The following is a 23,882-nucleotide window of genomic DNA, read 5'->3' as shown; positions in this document are numbered from 1 at the left end:
CAGAGAGGCTCCAACTATTCCCAGGGGCAGGGTACACCATGGAACAACAACAACCATCAGTCTACCCAGGGTTATGGCAGAGGTAACAAAAGAGGAACTGGTAAGGGTAGAGGCAGCCCCAGTAGAGGCGGCGGCACGCCTCCCCCAAAACAGTAACGTTCCGTTCAGGGTCCCGTCTCACGCATCCCCATTAGAGGACACATTTCCAACTTCACCCAAGCTTGGGAAGGGATCACATCAGACAGATGGGTGCTGTCCACAGTGTCCACAGGATACTGCATAGAACTGTAAGAGCATCCCTGAAACCACCCTCCACGACAAAAAGTACACTCATTAGACCAACAGAAGATCCTCCTCGAAGAGATCGCCAATCTTCTAGCAAAGGACGCGATACAACTCGTCCCGGGACACCAGGTAAACAAGGGTATTTATTCAACTTACTTCCTTGTGCCCAAAAAAAAAAGATTTGACAATGCGCCCAGTATTGGACTTACGGCCTGCAAACAAGTATGTCAAGCCCCAAAAATTGTGCATGACTACTCTCCAAGAGGTAATCCCCCTCCTAAAAAAGGGGGATTACATGGCAACATTGGACATGAAAGATGCCTATTTTCATATTTCCATGTTCCCAGCGCACAGAAGATACTTGCGCTTCAAGGTGGACAGTCAGCACTACCACTTCAAGGTACTGCCCTTCGGGATAGCCTCGGCTCCAAGGGTATTCACCAAGGTACTGGCGGTGGCGGCGGCACACCTATGCAGGGAGGCAATCCCAGTGTACCCTTATCTGGACGACTGGCTCATCACGGGGGAGACCCTAGTAATTTGCAGAACAAACATTCAAAGAACGATCAACCTCCTCTTCGAATTAGGTTTCTCCATAAACGAGAAAAAGTCAAATCTGGTGCCAAGCACCTCCAAACAGTTCCTAAGAGCTGTCCTAAACACTCAAGAGGGGTTGGCCTTTCCATCAGAGGAAAGAATTCGGAATATACTGCTGCAAATTCCGCAATATCAGGCGAGTCGCCAAATAACCGTACGCAAAGCAATGCGTTTGCTGGGCATGATGGCGTCATGTATTTACCTGGTCGACCAACGCGTGCCTGCGCATGCGTTCCATGCAAGAATGGTTTGCGAAACAGTGGTCTCAGGAAAGTGGTCAATGGGATGATATAGTGGTCATATCGCCAACACTTGTACAAGGCCTTCACTGGTGGACACGAGAAAATCTGTCCAAGGGAAAACCCTTTTACGATCCTGAGATACAGGCGGTAGTCACAACGGACGCTTGCCTGTCTGGGTGGGGAGCACACCATCTCCACCACACAGCTCAGGGTCTCTGGTCTCACTCAGTGGCCAAGAATCATATCAACCTGCTAGAGCTTCTGGCAGTATTCAGAGCGCTTCAAGCATTCAATCCCTACCTGTTGAACCTGTCAGTGCAGATCCGGACATACAGCACTACAGCCATGTTTTACCTGAAAAAGCAAGGAGGGACTCGTTCGCCAAATCTGTTCAAGCTTGCCCAGAAAATTTGGATATGGGCACTCAGACGGAACATCTTCCTGTCATCTCAACATGTTCCAGGGTATCTCAATTCTCTGGCGGACGCTTTGAGCAGAGATCCCCTCCCAGAGGAACACGAATGGTGTCTACACAGAGAAATCGTAGAATATATCTTCTCTCAGTGGGGTTACCTCACTATAGACCTATTCGCCACAAGTAAAAACAGACAGTACCCAGGATTCGCATCCAGGTTCCCCCAACCAGACTCCCAGGGGAACGCCCTGTGGATGAACTGGTCAGGGATGTTTGCCTACGCTTTTCCACCAACACCCCTCATCAGGAAGGTGGTCAACAAGATGAACAGAGAATCGATGACGCTCGTCCTAGTTGCTCCCATGTGGGTGAAACAACCGTGGTTCCCACACTTATGCAGACTAGCGGTGTGCGAACCCATCAAACTCCCGGGCTGGTACAACCTACTGTCCCAGCAGCAGGGTCAGAGAGTGCATCCTCAACCCAACTCAGTGAACCTGGCAGCATGGCTCCTGAGGTCATAGAATTTGCACATCTCAATTTGCCGCAGAGATGTATGGACATCCTAAGAGAATCTAGGAAGCCAAATACGAGGCACTGCTACTTTGACAAATGGAAGAGATTCGTTATCTGGTGCCAGAATAAGCAAATCAACCTAGTTGATTGCACTCCTTCCGCAATTGTCACATACATGCTCCACCTGCTGGACGCAGGGTTGGTTTTTAACTCACTAAAGGTACACCTGGCAGCTCTGTCAGCATACACCACCTCCCATAAAAAGGTGTTGCGGTGGAAAGTACCAGTGGTTAAAGCCTTCATGGAAGGAGTAAAGAGACTTCACCCTCCAATTTCAAATGCACCACCAGGATGGGACCTTAACGTGGTGCTATCTAAACTCATCGGCCCCCCATTCGAGCCCATGCATAAAAGCAGTCTCAAACACCTGACTTATAAAACGGCCTTCTTAGTAGCAATTACATCTATAAGAAGGGTCATTGAAATTCAGGCTCTGTGAGTGCAGGATCCTTTCTTTACGGTTCATAAAGATAAACTGGTTTTACGTGCACACCCTAGGTTCTCACCTGAGTTTATTTCTAAATTCCACATGAACCAGTCCATCGAGCTTCCGGCTTTCTTCCAAGACCCACAAAGCTCGGCTGAGGTGAAACTACATACCCTAGACGTGCGTAGGGCGGTCCTATACTATGTAAACAAAACCAGACTGCTAAGGAAAACAGACCAACTGTTTGTCTCCGTAGCTACAGGCAAAGAGGGAGATTGCGTCTCTAAAGGTGCCATCTCTAAGTGGATTGTTAACTGTATCCAGCTGTGTTACTCCCTTTCTGAAAAAACTTTACCTTTCACGCTAAGAGCCCACTCTACAAGAGACACTCTGGCTTTCATTGCAAATGTACCCCTTGACACCATTTGCAAGGCAGCTACTTGCAGCTCTATTCACACTTTTACTCAGCACTACTGCATTGACACCCATTCCAAGGCAGATACTCAAACGGGACAAGTAGTTCTAAGACATTTATTTGCTCATGACCCTTCTCACATCCCACCTCCTTCTTCTAACACTGCTCGCTAATCTATGCACAGCATGTGATCTAAGCAGATTCCACAAGCCTCAGAAGGGATACATTACTCAGCGTAATCATATTTCTGATGCGTGTATCTGCTTAGATTCACATGCGACCCACTCTTCCTCCCCTCGGAGAGAAGGCGCATGGATGCTTGTAGTCTCTATCTATCTGCTTGGATTATCTGTCCTCACGCTACTCCTCATGCTACCTCATGTCAAAAAAAATACAATCCGACGGTCCTGGACGCGTGAGGGATCATGGGTACAGTGGACGTCACACTAGGGATAGTATTACTGGCACACCCTGTGTCAATGCCCATTTTCGAGTTTTGAAAAACAAACTGTAATACTCTGCAGCTTCCAATAGATGTCGGCCTATGCACAGCATGTGAATCTAAGCAGATACAAGCATCAGAAATACGATTACGGTAAGTAATGTATCCCATATATATATATATAAGGACTGTGAACAAGCCACTGGTTAGTGGTGAAACGTGTCAGGCTGCCGTCTGGCTAAGCAAATTTGCACTGGGAGATTTCTTTTTATCTGCTTCAAACGAAAAATAAAGGCTGTTACATTATACACAACCGATGCTGCAGTGTTTGCTGTTGGATTTCCGTGATTATGGAGTGCTGCTCGCCTGAATAGTTTCTTTTTGAAGCCGTTCGCATTTGAAATATATATATATATATATATATATACACACACAGACAGAGAGAAAGAGAGAAAGTGAGAGATGTCTACATAAACACATAATTATATTAAATTAAATGCACTTTGTTGATGGAAAGTTGTCCATGTGCTACCTATCCAATACATTTGTATCATAGATTTTGTGCTGTGAAAAAGAAGGTACATTGACAATAAAAATGTTGTACACAGAAATATGAAAATATATTGAAGCCAATAGCACTATATACATACAAAAATCCAAATATATAAAAAGGTAAATTGTTTTGAAATTATTTACAACTAAGACTAGGAAGGAGAATCACTATCGTTTACGAAAACAGAACATTTGGAAAGCATAATAGATTCATGTTTAGGGTAAGAAAGGATGGGCATTTAATCAAATCTTTGATCACTTTTGTCTTCTGTAAATGATCGGGGAGGGATTGCTGGGGGCATTGTTCGCACGTGCAAGTTTCACAATGATATTCAATATTTCATTTTAAATATTGTTTGATGTCATCACATTATCTGATTAACTTGAACTTCACTTCACTTGATTCCTGACATTTCTGTAGTGTGTTTTCTCTTTTATGAAGTGTTGGTCATATCAACTTCAGCTGATGATGTGACATCATCATTCTTGCTTAGTTCTTGTTGTGTATCGTTGTATTGCTGTTTTAAATTGTGGCTACAAGATATATTTATTACATTAAAGGTCACTTGTTCTTTCTAAATTGGAAGACAGCCTTAATGTATCCGAAAATGCATACTTGTATATTATCTGCTTTTTCTTATTGTACATTCAGGTATTTTTTGGGAAAGTGCATTATGAACCAGTCAGAGGTATTCAATGCATTTATTTATCAATAAATAATACTATAGTTATAAAAAAAAGATTGTATTTGCTTCTAGCTTTGTAAATGAAAATGGTTTTGAATATTACACTTTGCAGATAAAAGAAACATCTTTGTTATCGGATATAGCTTTACCTCATGTTCTGGGAAGGCATTTTCTGAATGAATTTGCAGTTCACTATTTGTGTGTAATGTTATGAAGAGTTTTGAAAACTGAAAATGGTGTGTCCTTTTATTTCTGTTCTTAAACAATGTTTCTTTAATACACAAGCTAATACATTTCACCAAAAATATAGATGGGGGTGTGGGTATAAATTAAGGTGGGCGTGACGCAGAGGGAGCTATGGGGGTTTACACCCACATTTATTTTTGGAGAAATGTGTGGGGAAAAAAACACCAGCAAATTCAATTAAATATTTTCGATGCAAAGAAACACTATCTGAAATTCAGAAAAGATACTGTTGTATCCTGCTTCATGCCTCATGTGTGCAAGGAGGACGTCACTGTCACCTCTCGAGTACCCGAGGCTATTATGTAGGTAAGCGTCAGAGGTCACCAACTGCCAACGCTTCTCACAACGGTCGTTTAGGCAGCTCTGCCATTGCTGACTGCGGTTTTATATTACATTATACTATATTTGTTATGGAATAAACCACTTCATGCCACTATTGAAGTAATTGATGACGCAAGTGTAGATGATGAAGAGGTTTATTCCATAACAAATATAGTATAATGTAAGACCCCAGTCAGCAATGGCAGGGTCGCCTGAATGACTGTTGTCAGAAGCCAGTGGCAGTTGGTGACCTCTGACGCTTTACTATGTAATAGCCTCGGGTATGCAAGGTGAGACGATGATTTCCGTCTCGCACACTCAAGGCATGAAACAGGATACAACTTATACCTTGCTCCTGGAAAGAAATGTTGAGTGACCAAACGTGTGAGATGCTGAAGTTAATTATATCAAAATAGCCCCAAGTTAACCTCAGTATGTGGGATGCTATTTTAATTGAAACAAATATTTTACAGTTTATGACATTAAAACATGGATATGTGATATTATGTTTGGAGATGTTATTTGTATTTATTTGGTTCCCTAATATATATCTGTGAACATGTTCAAGTGTTCATGAACTCAATACATAATACAAGGAAGAGGGTGGGATTCTGAAATGCATATAACTTTTAAAGAATATTGTGTGTGTAGATAGATTGTTAAAAGGACACTAAGATTATGTTATTCTAATAGAAAACTGTGATATATTAAGTGAACAGACTTAGTTACATTTAAGTTTGGCAGTGCACAATCCAAAAAGCAGACATTTTCCAATTTTGGAAGGCTACACAAACATAATACATGGCTCTGGCATGTGCTGCTCCTACCGACACACATGACTTCACAAATGACATTTGAATACACCATCAGTAATCCCTTATGTTACCCTGTCTCTCTCTTCCTTGTTCCGGTACCCTATTAGTAATCCATTGCATTACCCCTGCGTTCATCTTCTGTTTTCCAGTATCCCATTAGTAATTCATTGGATTACCCTCCCCTCACTCTTCCGTGTCCCTGTGCTCTATTGCCCCATCTTATTGTTCATAGTCCCAGAACCTGGTTATACGTATCTACTGAATTGTAGCTCTTCAATGCAATGGTGGTCTATAGCTTGTTAAATGTCTGTAGAGTCAGATATGTAAATTATAAAGAAAAAAGAGGATCTGTGATGAGGCTCCCCTGTATAAGTGTTCTAAACTCTTGCCCACCAATGCTGTGAATATGATGTGCCTGGTGCACCTGTATGTTCTGCAGACAGGGTATGTCTATTCAGGCATGATCGCCCTGTTCAATGACAACACATTGAATCAGCCACGTATCTGGAACATTTGGGGCCAGAATTATGACAATATAGATCAATGGAACAAATAGCAATATATAAAGATGTCACTCCCAGGTACAGTAGTTTTATTTAACTATGTGCATGAGCCAACACTAGAAGTAGTTCAGCGGTAAGATACATTTCTTTCAAATTGAAAGGTGGCACCTACTTGCAAAATGATGTACAACAGCTCGTTTAATAAGCAGTGGCACAACACTGATTTTTTTGCGTTCAAAATGTCGCTCTGAAACGTATCTGTGTCAGGGTCTTTTTAATCAAAATAACATCAACTAATATTTGCTAATTATGCTCATATCTACTTTATTGAATCATGACCAATAAAATTGTAGGTCTCTACTACTCATTGCAATTTTTATAAATATACATTATAAGCTGAATATGATTGTCATGAAACCGGGCTAATACATTGTTGTTTGGATTAAGGTTTGTGGTTGGACTATACAGCCTGGTTACCATAAAACTTGTATAAAGTGTAGGCACTTACGAAAGAAAATAAATGATCTGGGTTTCAGCAAGTCTGCTTGTGCAATGTTAACACTGTACACATTTCCCTATTACAGCAATGGCGTCTGATTCCTTACTTGGCGGCAGCATACGTCTTAGACCATTTCTCCAAGTGCTTGTTTATGAATTTGATTGAACTTCAGATTGGTCTCATCATGAAGGATGGGAGTACAAGGCAGGTAAGATGCATAAAAAAGCAGTACAGTGCATTGTGTATGTCTTTGTGATGTTAGGATGTGATTAAATTAACCATATACATACAGCTCATTTGCAGTACTTGAGAAAATACTGTAATAAGTAAGAATGCATTTCCAAACTTTAAAACGATTTTTGAGTCGCCACAAGTAACTAAGGTTGGGGTTCTTCAAGTTACGGTCAAAGAAAAACGAGAATGATTGGATGCATTCAGAGATGCTTAGAATCTGTATACACCTATTTACTCGTAGCTCACGTTACTTTAGATCTATACCTCGGAATTTCTCTCCAGTGAGACGCAACCACAGCAAAACCATACATGTTTCATAATCCACCCCTATGGATGCTAGTCTACATCATCTATCCATGCCTGCTATCATCAGTCACTATCTCTGTCTTGACTGGGTTAGACGACTTGCATGCTCGATTATTTTTCCTTTTTACTCCACTTATTTGTTGGAGGTTCAGAGGGAATGCAAGCTGGTCTCGGAAGCTTCCCTCTTCCTTATGCTGCCTAAACCTACCTTTCTTTTCTGGTCCTGCAAGTGGCATATCCGTGCCTCAGACCATCACACTTGTTTCTGCAGTGTTTGAGCTTGGACCAGACTTTGGACAGCTGCTTCCTTTATGAAGCCCACCCGGTATGCTCTCTCCATTATTGTCTCAAATGCTGTGAGTAATGCTCCCCTTCTTTTTTTCCTCACCATCCCAAGTGGTTACACCTTTTAGGCAACTCTTCAGATACAGCAAACAAAGAACTTTATGAATTGACACTTCTGCATCGTTAGGTTGGCTTCAGAAGAAAATACTGGGAACATTTTCTCGAGGGCATTCCATCTTCCACTATGAGCTTTCATGAGATTCTCTACTGATCTTTAAAGCCATTTGTTTTAACACACAAAGTGTCAAGCCCTAGCTTTTCAGACGCTACAGTAGAATGACATATTTGTTTGGTTCACAAAATAGCCACATGAGTAAAGTCTCCTGCAAACGCTCCAGGCCCCACATTAGGCTCTTGCCAGATCACAGAGAATCCATCCCAGAATAAACTTGCTATAGTCCATGACAATGAGGATCAGATACCCTTACTACTGGAGATAGTGGGAAGGAACACCTGATCTTGCTCCGAGTCAACATTTCTACTCTCTCTGATATGGCAAGCCTCTAGCCTTCAGTGAAGTGGACAACAGCTATTACTGTGAGGGTGGTGATGCACATTCCCACTCCTTTGCACCTCCATTGTAAACTCACCAGTCCTGTCATGTTACTATGTGGCAATCTTGGTTTCCTGAGCCATCTGGTATGTTTAGATCAGCCCCACCTAAACCATCCAGCAAAGAGAGGTATTTTGGCAAATTTCAAAAACTGATTGACCCCCAGGCAATGTGATGTGGCATTTATAACGCACCTGCACACAAGTGTTCCTAGGCGCGACAAGACAAGGAGGTGGAAACAAGGGAGAATAAAATAATAATCTTACTAGGCCTTGTGTCATTCAGATCGTGCAAGTGTGGGGAAGAGGGAAGGGGAGAAGTGCCACGGGGGAAGTTCAGTTAACCCACAAGTGCAGCCAGCTGGTGGCTCATAAGTGCAGAGAGAAGGGACTGCAGGGTTGCAGATGCAGACCCTTAAGTGCTGGGGTGTCGGGAGGCAGTGCAAGGCCAAGTGGACATGCAGGAGCCTGGGCCCGAGTTCAGAGGGTGACCAGTGTGCGGCGCAGTCAGGTTCCTCAGAAGGGGAGAGGAAGAGAGAAAGCGGAAGTGCAAAGAAAGGTCTTAAGTGTCTTCCGGAACTCTAGGTGGTTCTGCTCAAGTTTTAGAGAGGCAGGGAGGCTGTTCCAGAGGGATGCCCCAACCAAGGAGATAGATCTGCCCCCAACTCTCTGCTTGAAGAAGCGTTTGACCCTCAGAGAATTGGAGGTGGATGAGCGGAGAGCTCAAGAAGTAAGATGTTTTGGAAGAGGACGTAGGAGGTAGAGTGTCCCTAGTCCCCAGAAAGCCTTGTGAACAATGCAGAGGGTCTTGAAGTTGATCCGTGCAGCCACAGGTAGCCAGTGAAGAGATTTCAGAGCTGGAGAGATACAATCCTTGGGATTAATGCCAAGGACAAGTCTCGCAGTACTATTTTAGATAAGTTGTAAAGGTCGAAGAGTAGAGGCAAGACGATTTAGAAAGAGGCTGTTGCAATAGTCCAGCCTAGAGAGGACCAGAGCTACTGTGGGAAAGTGAAAAAAAAAGAATACCTCTGAGGAGGTGCAGCTGATAGTTTGACTTCTTAGAGACATCAGAGATGTGGGGAGAGAAGGAGAGAGTGGAGTCGAAGATGACACCAAGGTTCGTAGCCTCACAGGAAGGAGCAGAAAGAGGGGTGGCCAGCGAGAGAGAGGAAAGGAGGGAGCGGGTGTCCCAATGAGGAGGATCTCAGTCTTACTGGCATTAAGGCAGAGATCATTGGCGGCACAGCGGCACACCATTCCTGAATTGCGGCCAGACAGTCTGGTATAAGAGAGAAGAGCCAGGAGGTCACGCTTCTACAATTTCTGCGCTGGCAACACCACAAACTCTTGTGGATCCTCTTCATGACTTTCTCTTCATCTGTTGGATTTTCATAGTTTTCGGAGTCCATTGATACAATCAAGAATCAAATGGATCCATATCCCAGGATGCACCAGACGAAGTTGAGGATGATCAGCCATTATCAACAAGATCTGTTGATGTTCAGATGCTTGGAATAATGTAATACACAGGAATTCCTATGCCAAAGACATCCACCGTGGGTGTGGATGTATTGTCCTCAGACCAACCTCTAAGAGGACAGTACAACTTTGATGCCCATGTGCAGAATCATGGACTTATGGAGGCAGGAAATGTTTGAGTGGTGTCTCACTCATCTATTCCCATTAGCAAAAAAAATGGGCACATTTTATAGGCTGGTGCCATCAGAGAAGTGCTCTCTCTCACCTCCCCTTCTGCCAGCCCTTTCCTTCTCCTGTCTCTCCAGTTTTCCCCACGTGGTGGAACATGTTGTGTTGGTTCCAGAAGGAAAAGGATGTGAAGGGATTCAATGGGTGGCAGGTAGGCTATAGCTAACTTGCCCTGTGGCTGATAGCCTCCTCATTTGAAAAGTAAAAGGTGCCTAAACTCAAAAATGTAGACACTCTCTGGCCGTCATTTGTGGCCACCCAATATATATTCCATGATGGACACTGCCATACTCTCTGCTAAGGGTCCATTTTCTATGGCAGGTCCTCTACCACCAAAGGATGAAACATTCCTAGATACCTTAATGCAAGCAGTTGTACTGCAATTCAGCATTGCATTTTTGCCAAACAAATGCAGATGTGCTAGTACCAGCTTACAGCAACTATTAAAGGAGTTGATAGTGTTTGAAAAATACCTTCTCTTTGATAAAGAAGCCCTGCAACCTCGGGGGCTGATTAAAGTAAAGCAAGTTGTTTCAGACTTAATGGAGTCCTCAATCCACCTTATTGACACACAGTAAAAAGGAAGTCGAAAAGGACAGATACCCATTCTTGGGCTAGATAAGGACATTTCAGTTGAGCATACTTGTGATGAGGTACAGTCAATTTGTGTAATCGGAGTAGTAGCAAGGTCTGAGATGTGAAAGGGGCTAAGCTCTATTTTAGACCTCTCTTCCTTTAACCTTCATCATCTTCATGAGGTGCTCTAGATGATTATACTAGTGCAGATCCAATACGCCTTGTCTCAAGAGAACTAGATTTGTCTGGTGGATCGAAACAATGCCTTTATTTAGTAATTACTTTATTCTCCGCAGTGCTCTGAGTTTTTACAAAGCTGATGCTAGTCACCTGAGCCTTTTGGGAATTCACATACATCTGTATTTTAACAACTGTTTTTTTCAGATCCCAGAGTCCAAGTTATCTTCCGTCTGCTCTCTGGATATTGATAGAGCTCCTTTTTTGCCCTAGGTCAATAAGAAGTATGTTATGACTCGCACACTACGCCTGATAGTCATATGTTATGTGGGAGTAACATTCCAATCCAATCACCCTTTCTCAAGAGTACTACCAATTCTTCCCTGGTTAGTTTTTTTGTGACTTACTCCGGCTTGCTTCAAATTTTAAAATGTCCATATTTCCGGCACCTCTTACAAATTACTGATTACTTTATCTTTTTGAATAACTGTTTGAATCATTCACATGGCTGTAAATACTTCATGAACTATTATGTGTCTAATAATACTTGGATGCAACAGTACATGCTGGACCAAAAGAAATATCTGCAATGGGTTTAAGGGGAGCCAAAAGGGCTCCTGTTATTTCATATTTATGCCTGCACAGTTGAGGGCTCGCGGGTGAGCTTGCCTGGTTGGTGAGCTATCCCCAAGAAGCCCAATGTAACATCAGCACTCTAACACCTGCCCTATGAGGATGTACATTCTGTGTTTGGAGTGAGTAGGAGTGTGTTGTCATGTGAGAGAGACTAGAGGCACAACGCAGTGGCCAGAGACTCTTTACTTCATGTTTATTGCTTCTGGAAGGCAGCTTTCCTGAACCTTTCGAACACCCCTTCACTCTTGAAGAGATGCGGAGTGAGTAAGAGTGTGTTGTCGTGTTCTCTTGCCCCTCGCCCCTCTGCCCTTTGCCCCCCGGTACCTTGTGGATTGAATACATGAAAAGATCTGGAAAACCACCATTGGAGCAATTGTAAAAACGAAGATGAGTGGTCGGTGAATAGAAGGTGAGCTATAAACCGAAAAGAGCAAGATTCTGTCTGTGCTACCATGTACTCAGGTGGTACAGCCTTATACTAAGAGTGTTTGGAGTCTTGTAGTGCCTCAGTTGAATGGTTTTAGTAAGCACTTAGTTGGACTTCAGAAAAACTGTCCTAACCAGTTGCAACCAAAGCTAGCAGAAGGGATTAAAGCTGTAATCATAGGATGGAAGGAAAGGGGTTGGTCGATGTTTTGCTGGCAGCACAAGATTTTTATGAAAAAGATTGAGAGATAAAAAAAAAAAGAAACAGAAACAAAGCTTATGGCGCTACAGATACAGAGCTTGCAACCTCCTCAGGAAAGCAGAGGGTTCCACCATCCAACAGGAGGACAAGGGTGGTGGTAGGGTAAGAGGAGCGCTGCAAGCATTCCAGGTGGGGCAACCCGCTGAAAACTATTATTGAAACACGAACATTGATCAGTGAAACCATTGCAAGGAGTTTGGGCACTGGAAAGCCACATTGCCAAATCAGCCTTGTCGAGGCATACAGGCGTACGCCCGAGGCGGGGTGTCATCTTGTTATATGCTAAGATGACACAGTGAACCACTGGGTCCCCTCACCCAGGCTAGGCTTCTCAAACTGCTCACTCCTGGAGCCTTCACACCCAAATATTCTCTCAGGTACACCAACATTCTCTCAGCATCAGCATGCCCCTGCATTCATTCCAAGCACTATACAACACATCTCCCTCCTTTACACTCAGACACACAACCACAAAAGGAAACACACAAGGGACACACTAACACAGCATCTTTTTATACGAGAGATGCAACTAATAAACGGCGGCGTCCCCCCAATATGCTCTGTATCCGTACACAGAAGGCGTTCCCCCCCCCCTTTCTACACTTTCTGGGCTTCCCCGCAGCACTCCACAAACATGGTGGAAAGTAGGCATACCCCCATCAACTCCGGTGGATGCAAACTTGCACAACCATTACCTTTGTATGGATTCACTTCCCTCACTCCCACTTAAATCACGGAAGGCATCACCCCTCTTTATATACCCTATGGGAACACAACAATTCCCATCCACTCACCATCCGGAAGGCATGACCCTCCTACCTGGTGGCACACACTATTCCCATCCACACACACTGCGGAAGGCATGACCCTCCTACCTGGTGGGATATACTAGTCCCATCCACACACACTGCAGAAGGCATGACCCTCCTACCTGGTGACCCCTTATCTACCTTATGGAAAACACACAATTCCCATCCACTCATACATACCAACCTCACATCAGGCATTAACCTGAAACTCCTCAAAGAGTGACATTTACATGCATCTAACATAGCTATAAACTTCTCCTCACATAGACTGCTCAGCCATCTACATTGCTCCATGCCATACATTAACAGGTTCAGTCATTTCTTCAAACAATTCTACACATTTACCATAAAGTGTATCTTTAACTCGACATGTACTTTACACTTATAATGAATAATCGAAGGATAGAAGACGTTTGCTGCGCATCACCATGTGCAGCGCTGAGGATTCTCCTTCATGCCCGAAATCACACCCCAACCTGCATTGCCAGTTGAAGTCATGCCGACACCATCTGACAGTACCTTGTCCATATAAACGGGACCGCAACTCCTGAACGGAACGAAGCTCCATTTGAGCTGCCGACACTGCTCATTACTACTTCCTGCATATCGCGGCCTCTCACTCCAGACCACCAGTAGCAGCGGCGTTGTGTTAACATGGGCGCGGACTGCACCTCAAATAGATCCGCCTGTCCCTGATCCACTTCGAATCCATTGTCCCTCATTGGGCTTCACAACCTCCTTCGATTCACAACGGAGGAGACCCTTCAACACAAGGGCCTTTCATTCCTCTTCCTGATGATGCCTCGATGCATTTCGCACACAAAGCTTCATTAGTGCTTGTTTTGCACTTTAGACATAGACTCTCAATGACTCTGCCGGTGCCGCAGGCTCCTTTACTCAGACCTCTTGGGAACATCATCCGCTGCGCGAATTCAGAGATCAGCATTCTGGCCCATCACAAACACCCACCCTGACGCTGTTACCTCATCACAAAGGCACCAGACATCAGGAACTGCAGAGCTCCATGCTACCAACGGCCGCTCCTCGCACCATGAGAGCCCATGGATCAAACAGAACCTCTCCATTTCGCCCAATGTGGTAGGCACTTCAATCTCCTCCATATCACGGCAGCGTCCCACCATTCGTCACTGACATTCCTTAATAGCTCATTAGCATAGGCCAAAATCTGCAACTTATTCACAGTCAGCCACGCTTGAGTAGAACTTTGCTTTGCGTGCTAATCTCTTGCCCACTGTCACTGATGAACCCTTTTCTAGGGACATTTTCTTGAATTTGGAGTTGGGCGTTACCAAATGCCATAGGCAATGCTCATTGCCCTAAAACCTCTCATTGAGGCGCCACTCCCCGAACTCCTTACACATCAGGTTCACCAAGTACAGTAACTCTTCTCTGGGGACCTCCCACTCTCCTTCTGTGCTGTGATAGTGCTTCTATACTTGTGGGCCTCTTTAACTTTGAGACCTGAACACAGCACTTGGATTTAGTTCTACCCTGGCCTTTCTGGTTCTGCCTTTGGCCCCTTTTCTATCATTCTTGGGCTCTGCACTGGGGCCTCTCTCCCCCTTCTTGGACTCTTGCAGTCTCTGGACTGGGACAGTGCTTCTTAACCTTGTGGCCTATTAACTTCCCGTCTCTTTGCCCTGGGGTAATGGGACTTACTTGAAATGGGGGCAGTGGTTCCTCTCTCTTCTTGCTGTACCCCCCTTCAGCAGCATGGTTTCTTAAAACATTTACTTTTGCCTTGTAGGTCCGTTTCTTGTCTTCTTAAATCCCATCCTCGTCGCCAGTGTACAAAAGCAGATTCCTAGGAGACTTTTATACGGTTCTTCAGGTAAGCTTTATTCTAGTTCCATGTTCGGATGACACAGTGAACCACTGGGTCCCACCACCCAAGCTAGGCTTCTCCAACTGAACACTCCTGTAACCTTCACGACAGCATTCACACCCAAACATTCTCTCAGGCACACCAGCATTCTCTCAGCATCATCATGCACCTGCATTCACTCCAAGCACTATACAACCATTTTCTTTCAGTTTTTAAGGTAGTTTGGAGTTGGGGAGGGGTGAGAGTTCGTAGAAGAAAAATGCAGTAGAATGGCCACAGTGAGTTTGGATCAAGAGAAATATACCAGGTCCGCTAATGTATCTGTGATTCTGGATTTTAATCAGTGAGGTAGGGAGTGTGGCATGGAACGGCTATTTAATTGCCTACTGTTATATGACAAAATATTTGGGACATATGTTATATAGGAGCAAGAAATATAGAACATTGAAAATTAAGAAACAAATTCATTTCTTAGTCTTCTGTTAATAAGGCTGAGCTTGAATACTTAAAACGGATATTTTAAGTTCTGTCGAAAAAAAAATGTTTGCTAATATTAAATATTTAAGCAGGCTATCTCCAGGAATCAGCTTGAATATTTCTCGAAACATCAGTTCAAGCGCAAACTAATTTGGACTTGACTGATGTTCTGGAAACGTGCACAAAGGGCAGGTAAAGTCTATGCAGATAAATTAAGAAAAGTCAAAGATTTTCGAAGGATGACCTAACATTGACAATTCAGACAGGTAATCATTCTGAATTAAAAAATCAGTATGTAATTTAAAAGTGTCTGCATAGAGCAGATTTTCTTCCTATAATATGGTATCGGAAAGGGAAGCAGCCAGTTTCCTATTGAGTTCCCAGTAATACTGGCAAAATAATAGTTTGTTAACAAAATCCCCATCTATTTATCCATTTGATCAACGAATGGTACTGTGCTGCTCCTGCCATAGCCGACTATTATGTGCTAGTTAATGACGCATCATTATGGAAAAACACAGCAATGATGATTAATAATAGAACAATCATACCAGGTGAAAAGGGGTGATAAAATGTAAATACACAATGAGGGACTTTGAGCGGCAACACTATCAGAATCTGTCAGAAGTATTTGCATCTCTCACGACAATTCTACAATTATCTTTTCCTGACCCTCCCACTCTATACACACCTGTCCAGCAATGTCTCATCCCTGAAGCTACTCTGCACAAGTTAGCAATGTTGCCTGTAACTAATCTGCATAACAGTGGCCGTAAATACTAAAATTCAGAAATTAGCATAACATGTCTGAAGGGAATGGTCACAATTCTGTTCTCGACCACAGCCCATGGAAATTAACTTGTGCATGATACATACACAACATCATATTATCCAATATCATTATTGGTCACCAATGATGATCTTTCATCCAAACTTTTATCTGGCCATTTCCAGCCTGCAAGGGTCCTAACACCCATATGTTTGATCATGTGAAAACCTATTATCTTGTTGGAATGATTTTCCCCGTCATATATACCTCACCTTCAATTTCATGTCAGTGTTGTCTAACCTCATCCCAATAGATGTTTTTATTCTACGGGACAATCTTAGGACAGCCCCATACACATTTTTACTTGCAGCAAAACAAAATGAATATTGAAATAATGAAAGTCTCAGACTACCCCAAAATCCATGAGAAGACTTTTCTATCAGCAAGGAAAGAAGTTTCTTACACAAGGAAAACGTGAACAGGAAATATGAGGATATTTTGGCCCAGTTTAGTAATCCATTTGACTAATTGATTGCAGCTTAATATTTGTTTGTAATCTTGCAGTGTCCTGTCATGTCATACCCATTATTGAATTAATCTATTGTAATTTCCAAGCATTGAATCATAATGTATATTGGCCCTCAAGCTAAACACAAGACTACCATCTTTCAGTACAATACAATTAAACCCAAGCTGGATAAACAGTTTGCCATTGATGCCTCTGAATGCATATTTATCTAAATCTTTGAAAAGCATGCCGCTGTAGGCACGGTAACACCCCCCGACCCCTCACAAGCCTCAGTGCCTGCTTTGATACACCCTTTTGCATTGGAGGAGGCTTCGGGGCTCTCAAAGCCGGGTGCGTCCCGCGCTTCTCAAAGTGTCAATGCTTCTGCATCAAGATGACATCAACCCCATTTTCATGTGCACAGGTGGTGCTGACTATTTTGAAGGCCAAAGTCAGCTGCTTGAGCAATCTCAAGGTCCCCATGAGGCCAGCGGTTTGGATACCCCGCCAGACGTGGAATTCCAGAAAACCCAGCCCTATTCCCATACCTATGCCAAGTTCAAGGCTTTAGTAGAACGGGTCATTGACACTTTAGGTTTGCAGTCCTCAGCAGTGCCGGTACAGGTGTATGACATGACTGATATTCTAGACCAAGGTCCGGCTACGGAGCGCAACATGCCCCAAAAGCCTGCAATTGCTGACCGTCTGACTTCTCTGTGGCAGCACCCTTGTTCTATTCCCCTGGTCGGTCCACCATATCTGGGAAGTATAGGCCAGCCAAAGGGGACCCATCATTCCTCTCCTCTCACTCTTCTCTAGAAGGTCTTGTTGTGCAAGCTGCTAGTCTACTGCAGACCAGCTTCTTCAACTTCCACCCTACCACCCAACAGGGAAGCGAAGAAGGTTAATGCCTTGGCCAAAAAGGCTTTCACATCAGGCAGTATGGCCTTTAAAGCTACAAATGTGGCTAGTGGCTTTGTGAAATATTAATTTGGTCTTTGGGCGGCAGTGGAAAATGTGCGCAGTACTTCCGTAAGGGAAAAATGCACAAGGGCTTCCTACAGCTGGTGGAGGATGGGAAGGAGGTGGACTAGCCAGTCGCTGCAAACGGGCCTGGACATCGCAAACTACGTGGTCCAATCTATGGTGCCGGCTATTACACTGAGGAGGCCGGCCTACTCAAAATCTTCAGGTTTTTCGCCTAATGTCCAGAGAAAATTACTGGACATGCCCTTCGAGGGCGATTTCCTGTTTGATCAAAAGACTGACGAAACCTTAGAGAAATTTAAGGAATCCAAAACGTTGCTTGATCGCTGGGCCCGGCTGTGCAGCCGGCCAAGCCTGCCTTCAGCTTTGCCTCGAGGGGTAGGGGCTACAGGAGTTATGTACCTTATGGCAGGAAAGTGCAGCTCCCACTGGCCAGGCAAGGACAGAAGCGTTTATCGGCTCCAGAAGGGGCAGCAGGGCTTCTAAGGGCCAGCAGGCACTGGCAGGGGCGACTCAGCCTCCTAAGCCACTTTGATTTTCCCTCCCATAACTTACCAGTTGGTGGGCAGTTGGCACAGCATTGTCCCCAGTGGCAGGAGATCTCCTCCGATGCCTGGGCCTTACAGCTCGATCGGTGTGGTTACTGTCTGCCTTTCTTAAGAAAACCACTGGACAGGCCTCCACCACCTACGATCCAACCGGGACAGGAGCTCCAGGAACCGCTGCAAGCCCTGTTGATTTTTATTCATTTATTTGTGTATATAATTATTAAACTTCTACACAAAATTAAGACCAATAACAATTTAGACACAATTTAGACACATAATACAATTCATAATTCACATTCATAATTAATAGAATAACAGAATCACAATTAAATTCATGTATAAAAGATACTACTAAAAGAATTATATGCAGGCTTATATGTATTATCTATCAGATAAGATAGAAAAAGATAAAAGATAAGAGATTAAAGATAAAATTCTTATTTCATATGTATTGCATCGCTCAGATATAGACAGAGCACCTAGTCATAATCATATAGTATTCCACAAATATTACTATATCTATGGTACCTATCATCTTAATCATAGAACATGATACCAATATCTTAGAAGATGGATGAAGAGAACATTTTACCATAGACATTAAAACTTTAAAATAACACTGTACCCAGAACAATAGATAATAGGAAAGGATCTTATTAATCATTAGTTGAAGGTTACTTATCAAGATCGAGATCAGTCAGTAACGTCATCCTCAAATTTTCGTAGATATTCATCAGCCTTCTTCCAAATCTGTGTTATGGCAATAATAAGATTTTTACTATATCCTGTTAGGCATCTAAGCCAAAAAGTTTCACTTCTTACGAGGCGTGGCTACAGGGCCATGTAGGAAGACCTGTTCCTAGAGGAGCTCCGGATGATGCTGCAGTGATCCGGAATTAAAGTGCATAAACAGATGCCTGCAGTGGATGAAAATACAAGCGCAAGTATACGAACATATGGAGACTCTTAAAAAAACATCGGGAACCCACAGAACATACTAATGTTGCAGCCCTGACTGATATTGAAATTGCAGTCTGGACCCAAAATGGCGGACGAATGAAAAGAACAAAGGAGCCCGACTGGAAGTAACACCTCCAGGTCCGCGACGCGGAGAAATTAAGCCGGGAGTGTAACAGTGGAGAAACAATTTAGTTGCGGCATCACAAATGCAGTATGTGCTCGTATTAAACAACAGGGTTTGGCACAGAGCGTAGCAGAAAAAGCATGCTGGTGGGTCCCGGAGCCCAGCGGACCGCTTGACCCCATAACCAAACACCGGTATAAACAGGGGCATGCTGCAACGAACAGTATGGCCGCCTTGCAGGTCATTACTGGCCTGGCAGGCCGAGTATGCGGCACTCCCTGCCAGCATTCGAAGGCTGTTGGTGAAGATACATTGTAACGGCGAACACCTACTAAACGAGCAGAGCGCTCAGTGCGCACAACAGACAATTATCAGAAGCCGAAGGTGTTGCTGGGGCAGGGCACTGTACGAAAACAGAGGTGCCTATGCCAGATGTAACGGTGGATTCTGTATCTCATAACATAGTACGCTGCACTAGAAAGGAAGCAGAAGGGAAAAGATGTGAACAGTGGAAAACACATTAGAACCCAAAAAGACCAGGTTGGGCTAACACTGCCAGCAAACCCAGGCAAGGTATGTAAATGGAACGGTGGAACAACCCATGGAGATACTCATGGAAAGAGCCATAAATGACACATGCTGGATAGCCTGACACAGTAAGTCCCAGAGTGCCCCAAGTGAACGCCACCTGAAAACACTGAAGTAGGGGATACCACAACATCTAATAGCATGGAGCAGCTGACAGAGCAGTGACGGCACGCCAACAGATTTAACCCGGTGGCACAATACTTCAAAGTAAGACGTATGAGGGCACATCACCAAAGGCTGGCATCCACACACATCAGTGGAACGGGCCCGGACACGCAGACCATGCTGAAAAGTATAGCAACCACGCCAATAGCGCAGGCTAAACAAAGCAAATGCGGCAACCACTGCCCCATCTTGAAACAAGCACCGGGGATATACTGCCGTGCCGCATACTCGGATGCGAGAGCTGGGCATGGAGGTGACGGCAAGCGGAGGGCGCACATGAGTGGGGCTGCTGCAGGAGTGGCTTGGATGGCTGTCGAGACGTAGTGCATCAAGGGATAACCGAAGAGACGTAGCAGGCCACACGAAAGCACAAATCTGCACCGCAGGCTACACAAAGACCCATACAGCACCCAAACAGGCCCATAGACCCTTGGGCTCGCTGACAGGGCCACGATCCAACAAAAGCTGGGACTTAAGGACAATAAGAAATAGCAGCGGCCAGAGACGTGGGAGGACACAAACCAATCGTGAAATAGCGCCAACAATACATGAAGACCTCCACCATAACTCCCCCTAAGCATCATAGCTGGGAACAGACTAGACCTGAGGCCCCAAAGACCACATTCCCGAGTGTCCGCAGGGAAGCATAAGGCAACATCGAAATGGCAAACAAACGAACCAAGACAAATAGCAAACAACCCACGCTGGAGGAATACGCAAGAACACCGCAAATGGCAGAAGGGGCCAGGAGCAAGGAGAAGACTCCCACTCCAGATGCTGTCACAGGAGCAAAGATCAGCAGATCCTGGAAGCGATTGCAGACCTGAAACTAGCATGGGAAACTAAACTGGAATCGGCAATTGTCGAACTGAAGGCGCCACTGGAACTTAAAGTTGGCGCAGTACAGGAAGAGGTGAATCTCCTCAGGCAAGATGTCAGAACACTAGCAGACCGTACAGGCGAACTGGAAAAGGAAATGTCCCCGAACACAGCTGCATGTGCGTCTCACAAATCTGAGATCCACATCTTGGAACAACGAGTGGGCAATCTGGAAAACAGGGCAGAAGAAGCGGAGGGACGCACCTGGAGAAACAACGTACGCATCGTGGGACTACCGGAGGGAGCAGAGGGATCGAATCCCACTTTTATTTTGAAATTATGCTGCTACAAGAAATAACAGGAGGGGTGCTAACCCAAGGATTTGCGGTAGAACGAGCGCATAGGGCCCTGAAAAGGAGGCCACCTCCAGGTGAAGAGACCAATAATTGCCAAAATCCTGAACTATCCGGACAGGGAAAAAATCCTAGAACACTTCCGGAAAGGAGGCACTATACAAAGGGCATCTGCGAATATAACGGCATACCCGGACTGCACACTGATGGTACAAAGACGTCGTATGAATTATGGAGCTGTGAAAAGAAGATTGTGGGAAGCAGGCTACAAATACATGCTAATATAGCTGGCTAAACTGAAGGTGTACCACAGAAATAGGGCACTGTTCTTCGACACGTCAGCGTGGCTGGACACACAGAACTGCCCATCGGAAACTGGCATCCAGAAGGAAGACGGCGCAGATAAGTAAAACAGAGGATGCTATACCTATGGTGCCGCACACTTGGACACTGGGACTAGAATATAAGACAGGGCAAGGATAGTTGGGAGATACGCAGCATGGGCTGCACAAATACGAATGCTCAAGCATGGTGACATAGTGCAAAATTGCAGGAGTCTCATGGAGCATGCTCTCACACCCCCAAGAATAGATTATGTAGGTTACCGATAGACCTGGAACACCCTGCTGGGTTCCTGATTTCGGCACACCGAGAGAAGGCCAAATGCAGGGATGGAGTTTGGCACCAGTTGGGGACGGGTAGGGAGGAGGGAGGGGAGGGAACGTGTGCAGTGACTGTAGTGGGGAAGACGGGGCGGGGGAGGTAGTTGGGGAGTTATTGTTGAAAAGGGAAGGGGAACGAGCCCACACTAATGCCAAACAAAGCTGGAGAGAGGAACAAAGAGGGAGGGAGGAGGGATGAAATATGGAAGACAATGGGAGGCCTTAGAATTGTAACATGGAATGTGAGAGGCCTTAACAGTTATCTTAAGAGGAACACAGTAATGATGTATCTGAGAAGGCAAAAAGTGGACATAGCATTACTGCAAGAAACCCACCTCACCAAAGAGAAACTAGAGGTGGTCAAGAAAAAATGGAGAGGGACCACCATGGGAGCAACATATTCAGCTTATGCTGGGAGGGGGGGTCACCTGGATGGTACCTCATGTGCCATTCCAGCTGCTTCAGGCCACAGCAGAGCTAGATGGAAGGATGATAATGACGCGGGGGCTGTTAGAGAATTGAGTATCATAAATACATATGCCCCCAACCATGAACTTCATGACACTATATAGCAAAATCAGCCCCCTAATGGGAGGCGCAATTATATGGGGAGGGGACTTCAACTGTACACTATATCCTAAAATGGATAGGTCAGACATGAAACTAGATAAACCCACCTCTGCCGCTAAAGCACTACGGGCCCTGCTGAGAGACTTCGGGCTAGAGGACATATAGAGACAGCATCACCCAAACGACAGACATTATTCACACTATGCCGTCAAACAAAACCTGTACACAAGACTAGACTATACGTTTGTTGCCTCAGACCTCATAGGGGAAATGACGGGCTCCGAATACAAGGCAAGAACACTATTGGATCACTCCCCCCTGGCCCTGGAGTGGAGACATCAACCCCCCAGAGCTAGAATTCCGACATGGAGACTTAGAGCGGAGGCCCTGCAGGACTCGGCATTCCGAGAGGATCTAAGGGAGGAGATCATTGGGTATTTTGACACTAACACCGGGAGTGTGAAGTCAGAGGAAACCCTATGGGAGGCGTTTAAGGTGGTAGTGAGAGGGGCGGCCATATCCAAATCCAAAGGGCTACAAGGGGGCATAGAGCGAAAGCTACAAGAGACAGAGAAGAAACTAGAAGAAATAATGCATGGGGAAGGCACCACACAGGTGGACGCCAAACAAGTGTGCCAAATACAACAGGCTAGTGCGGGGCTCTGGGAAAGACTATGCAAACTGAACTATAAAAAATACATCGAAAGGCAACACGCAGGGGGGGATAAACCGGGGAGGCTGCTGGCATGGTTATATAAAAACGAGACACCAAGACCAGTAGTCAGGGAGATAACGGGAGAAGGCGGCCAGATCTGGAGCACCCAAGAGGGAGTGAACAAGGGGTTCCTCAGGTTCTACAAACGCCTCTATGAAGACACGGGGCATGTAGCAGAACAGGAAATTCAGAAGACACTGGAAGAAATAGGATTACCCAAACTAAACTAGGAAGAAAGGGAGGACCTGGAGGCCCCAATCACGATAGAGGAACTAGAGACAGTGGTACTGCATCTACCCACTAGCAAAGCCCGGGGTCAGACGGGCTCCCCATCAAATTTTACAAAACGTATAGACAAGAAGTGCTTCCCCCGCTGCTGGCTATGCTAAACGAGGCGTTCGAGAGGGGAAGATTGCCGGAATCCCTAAGGGAGGCAGTGATCATTCCGCTCCTTAAACCCAACAAGCCGAGCACAGAATGTGGGTAGTACAGACCCCTAGCCATGTGAAACGAAGATAGAAAAATTCTCACGGCAGTGTTGGCAAATAGACTTAAAAGGGTAATTAATAAACGTATAGACCCCGACCAAACTGGCTACGTCCCGGGCAGGAATATATCAGACAATCACAGCAGACTCCACCATATCATAGAACAGACAGAGAGCGACCTTAGCGAAATGGCAGTAGTCTCGCTGGATGCAATAAAAGCCTTTGACTCTGTGAGATGGCCTTGGATGA

The 23,882-nt window shown here is 44.8% G+C and overlaps 1 protein-coding gene across 1 annotated transcript in view; it reads left to right on the top strand.

Annotated features, from left to right (window-relative positions):
* ACOX3 (acyl-CoA oxidase 3, pristanoyl) overlaps positions 1-23,882 on the top strand; it is a 1,085,216-nt gene that overhangs the window by 449,575 nt on the left and 611,759 nt on the right. The window contains exon 10 of the mRNA XM_069632027.1: positions 7,107-7,229. Coding sequence (XP_069488128.1) covers positions 7,107-7,229 — 123 coding nt within the window. The remainder of the gene's footprint in view (positions 1-7,106; positions 7,230-23,882) is intronic.

This window comes from Ambystoma mexicanum, chromosome 6q (genome assembly GCF_040938575.1).
Source record: "Ambystoma mexicanum isolate Mex_15411 chromosome 6q, UKY_AmexF1_1, whole genome shotgun sequence".
In the NCBI taxonomy this organism is placed as follows: Eukaryota; Metazoa; Chordata; class Amphibia; order Caudata; family Ambystomatidae; genus Ambystoma; species Ambystoma mexicanum.
This window is presented reverse-complemented; position numbering and strand designations above follow the sequence as displayed.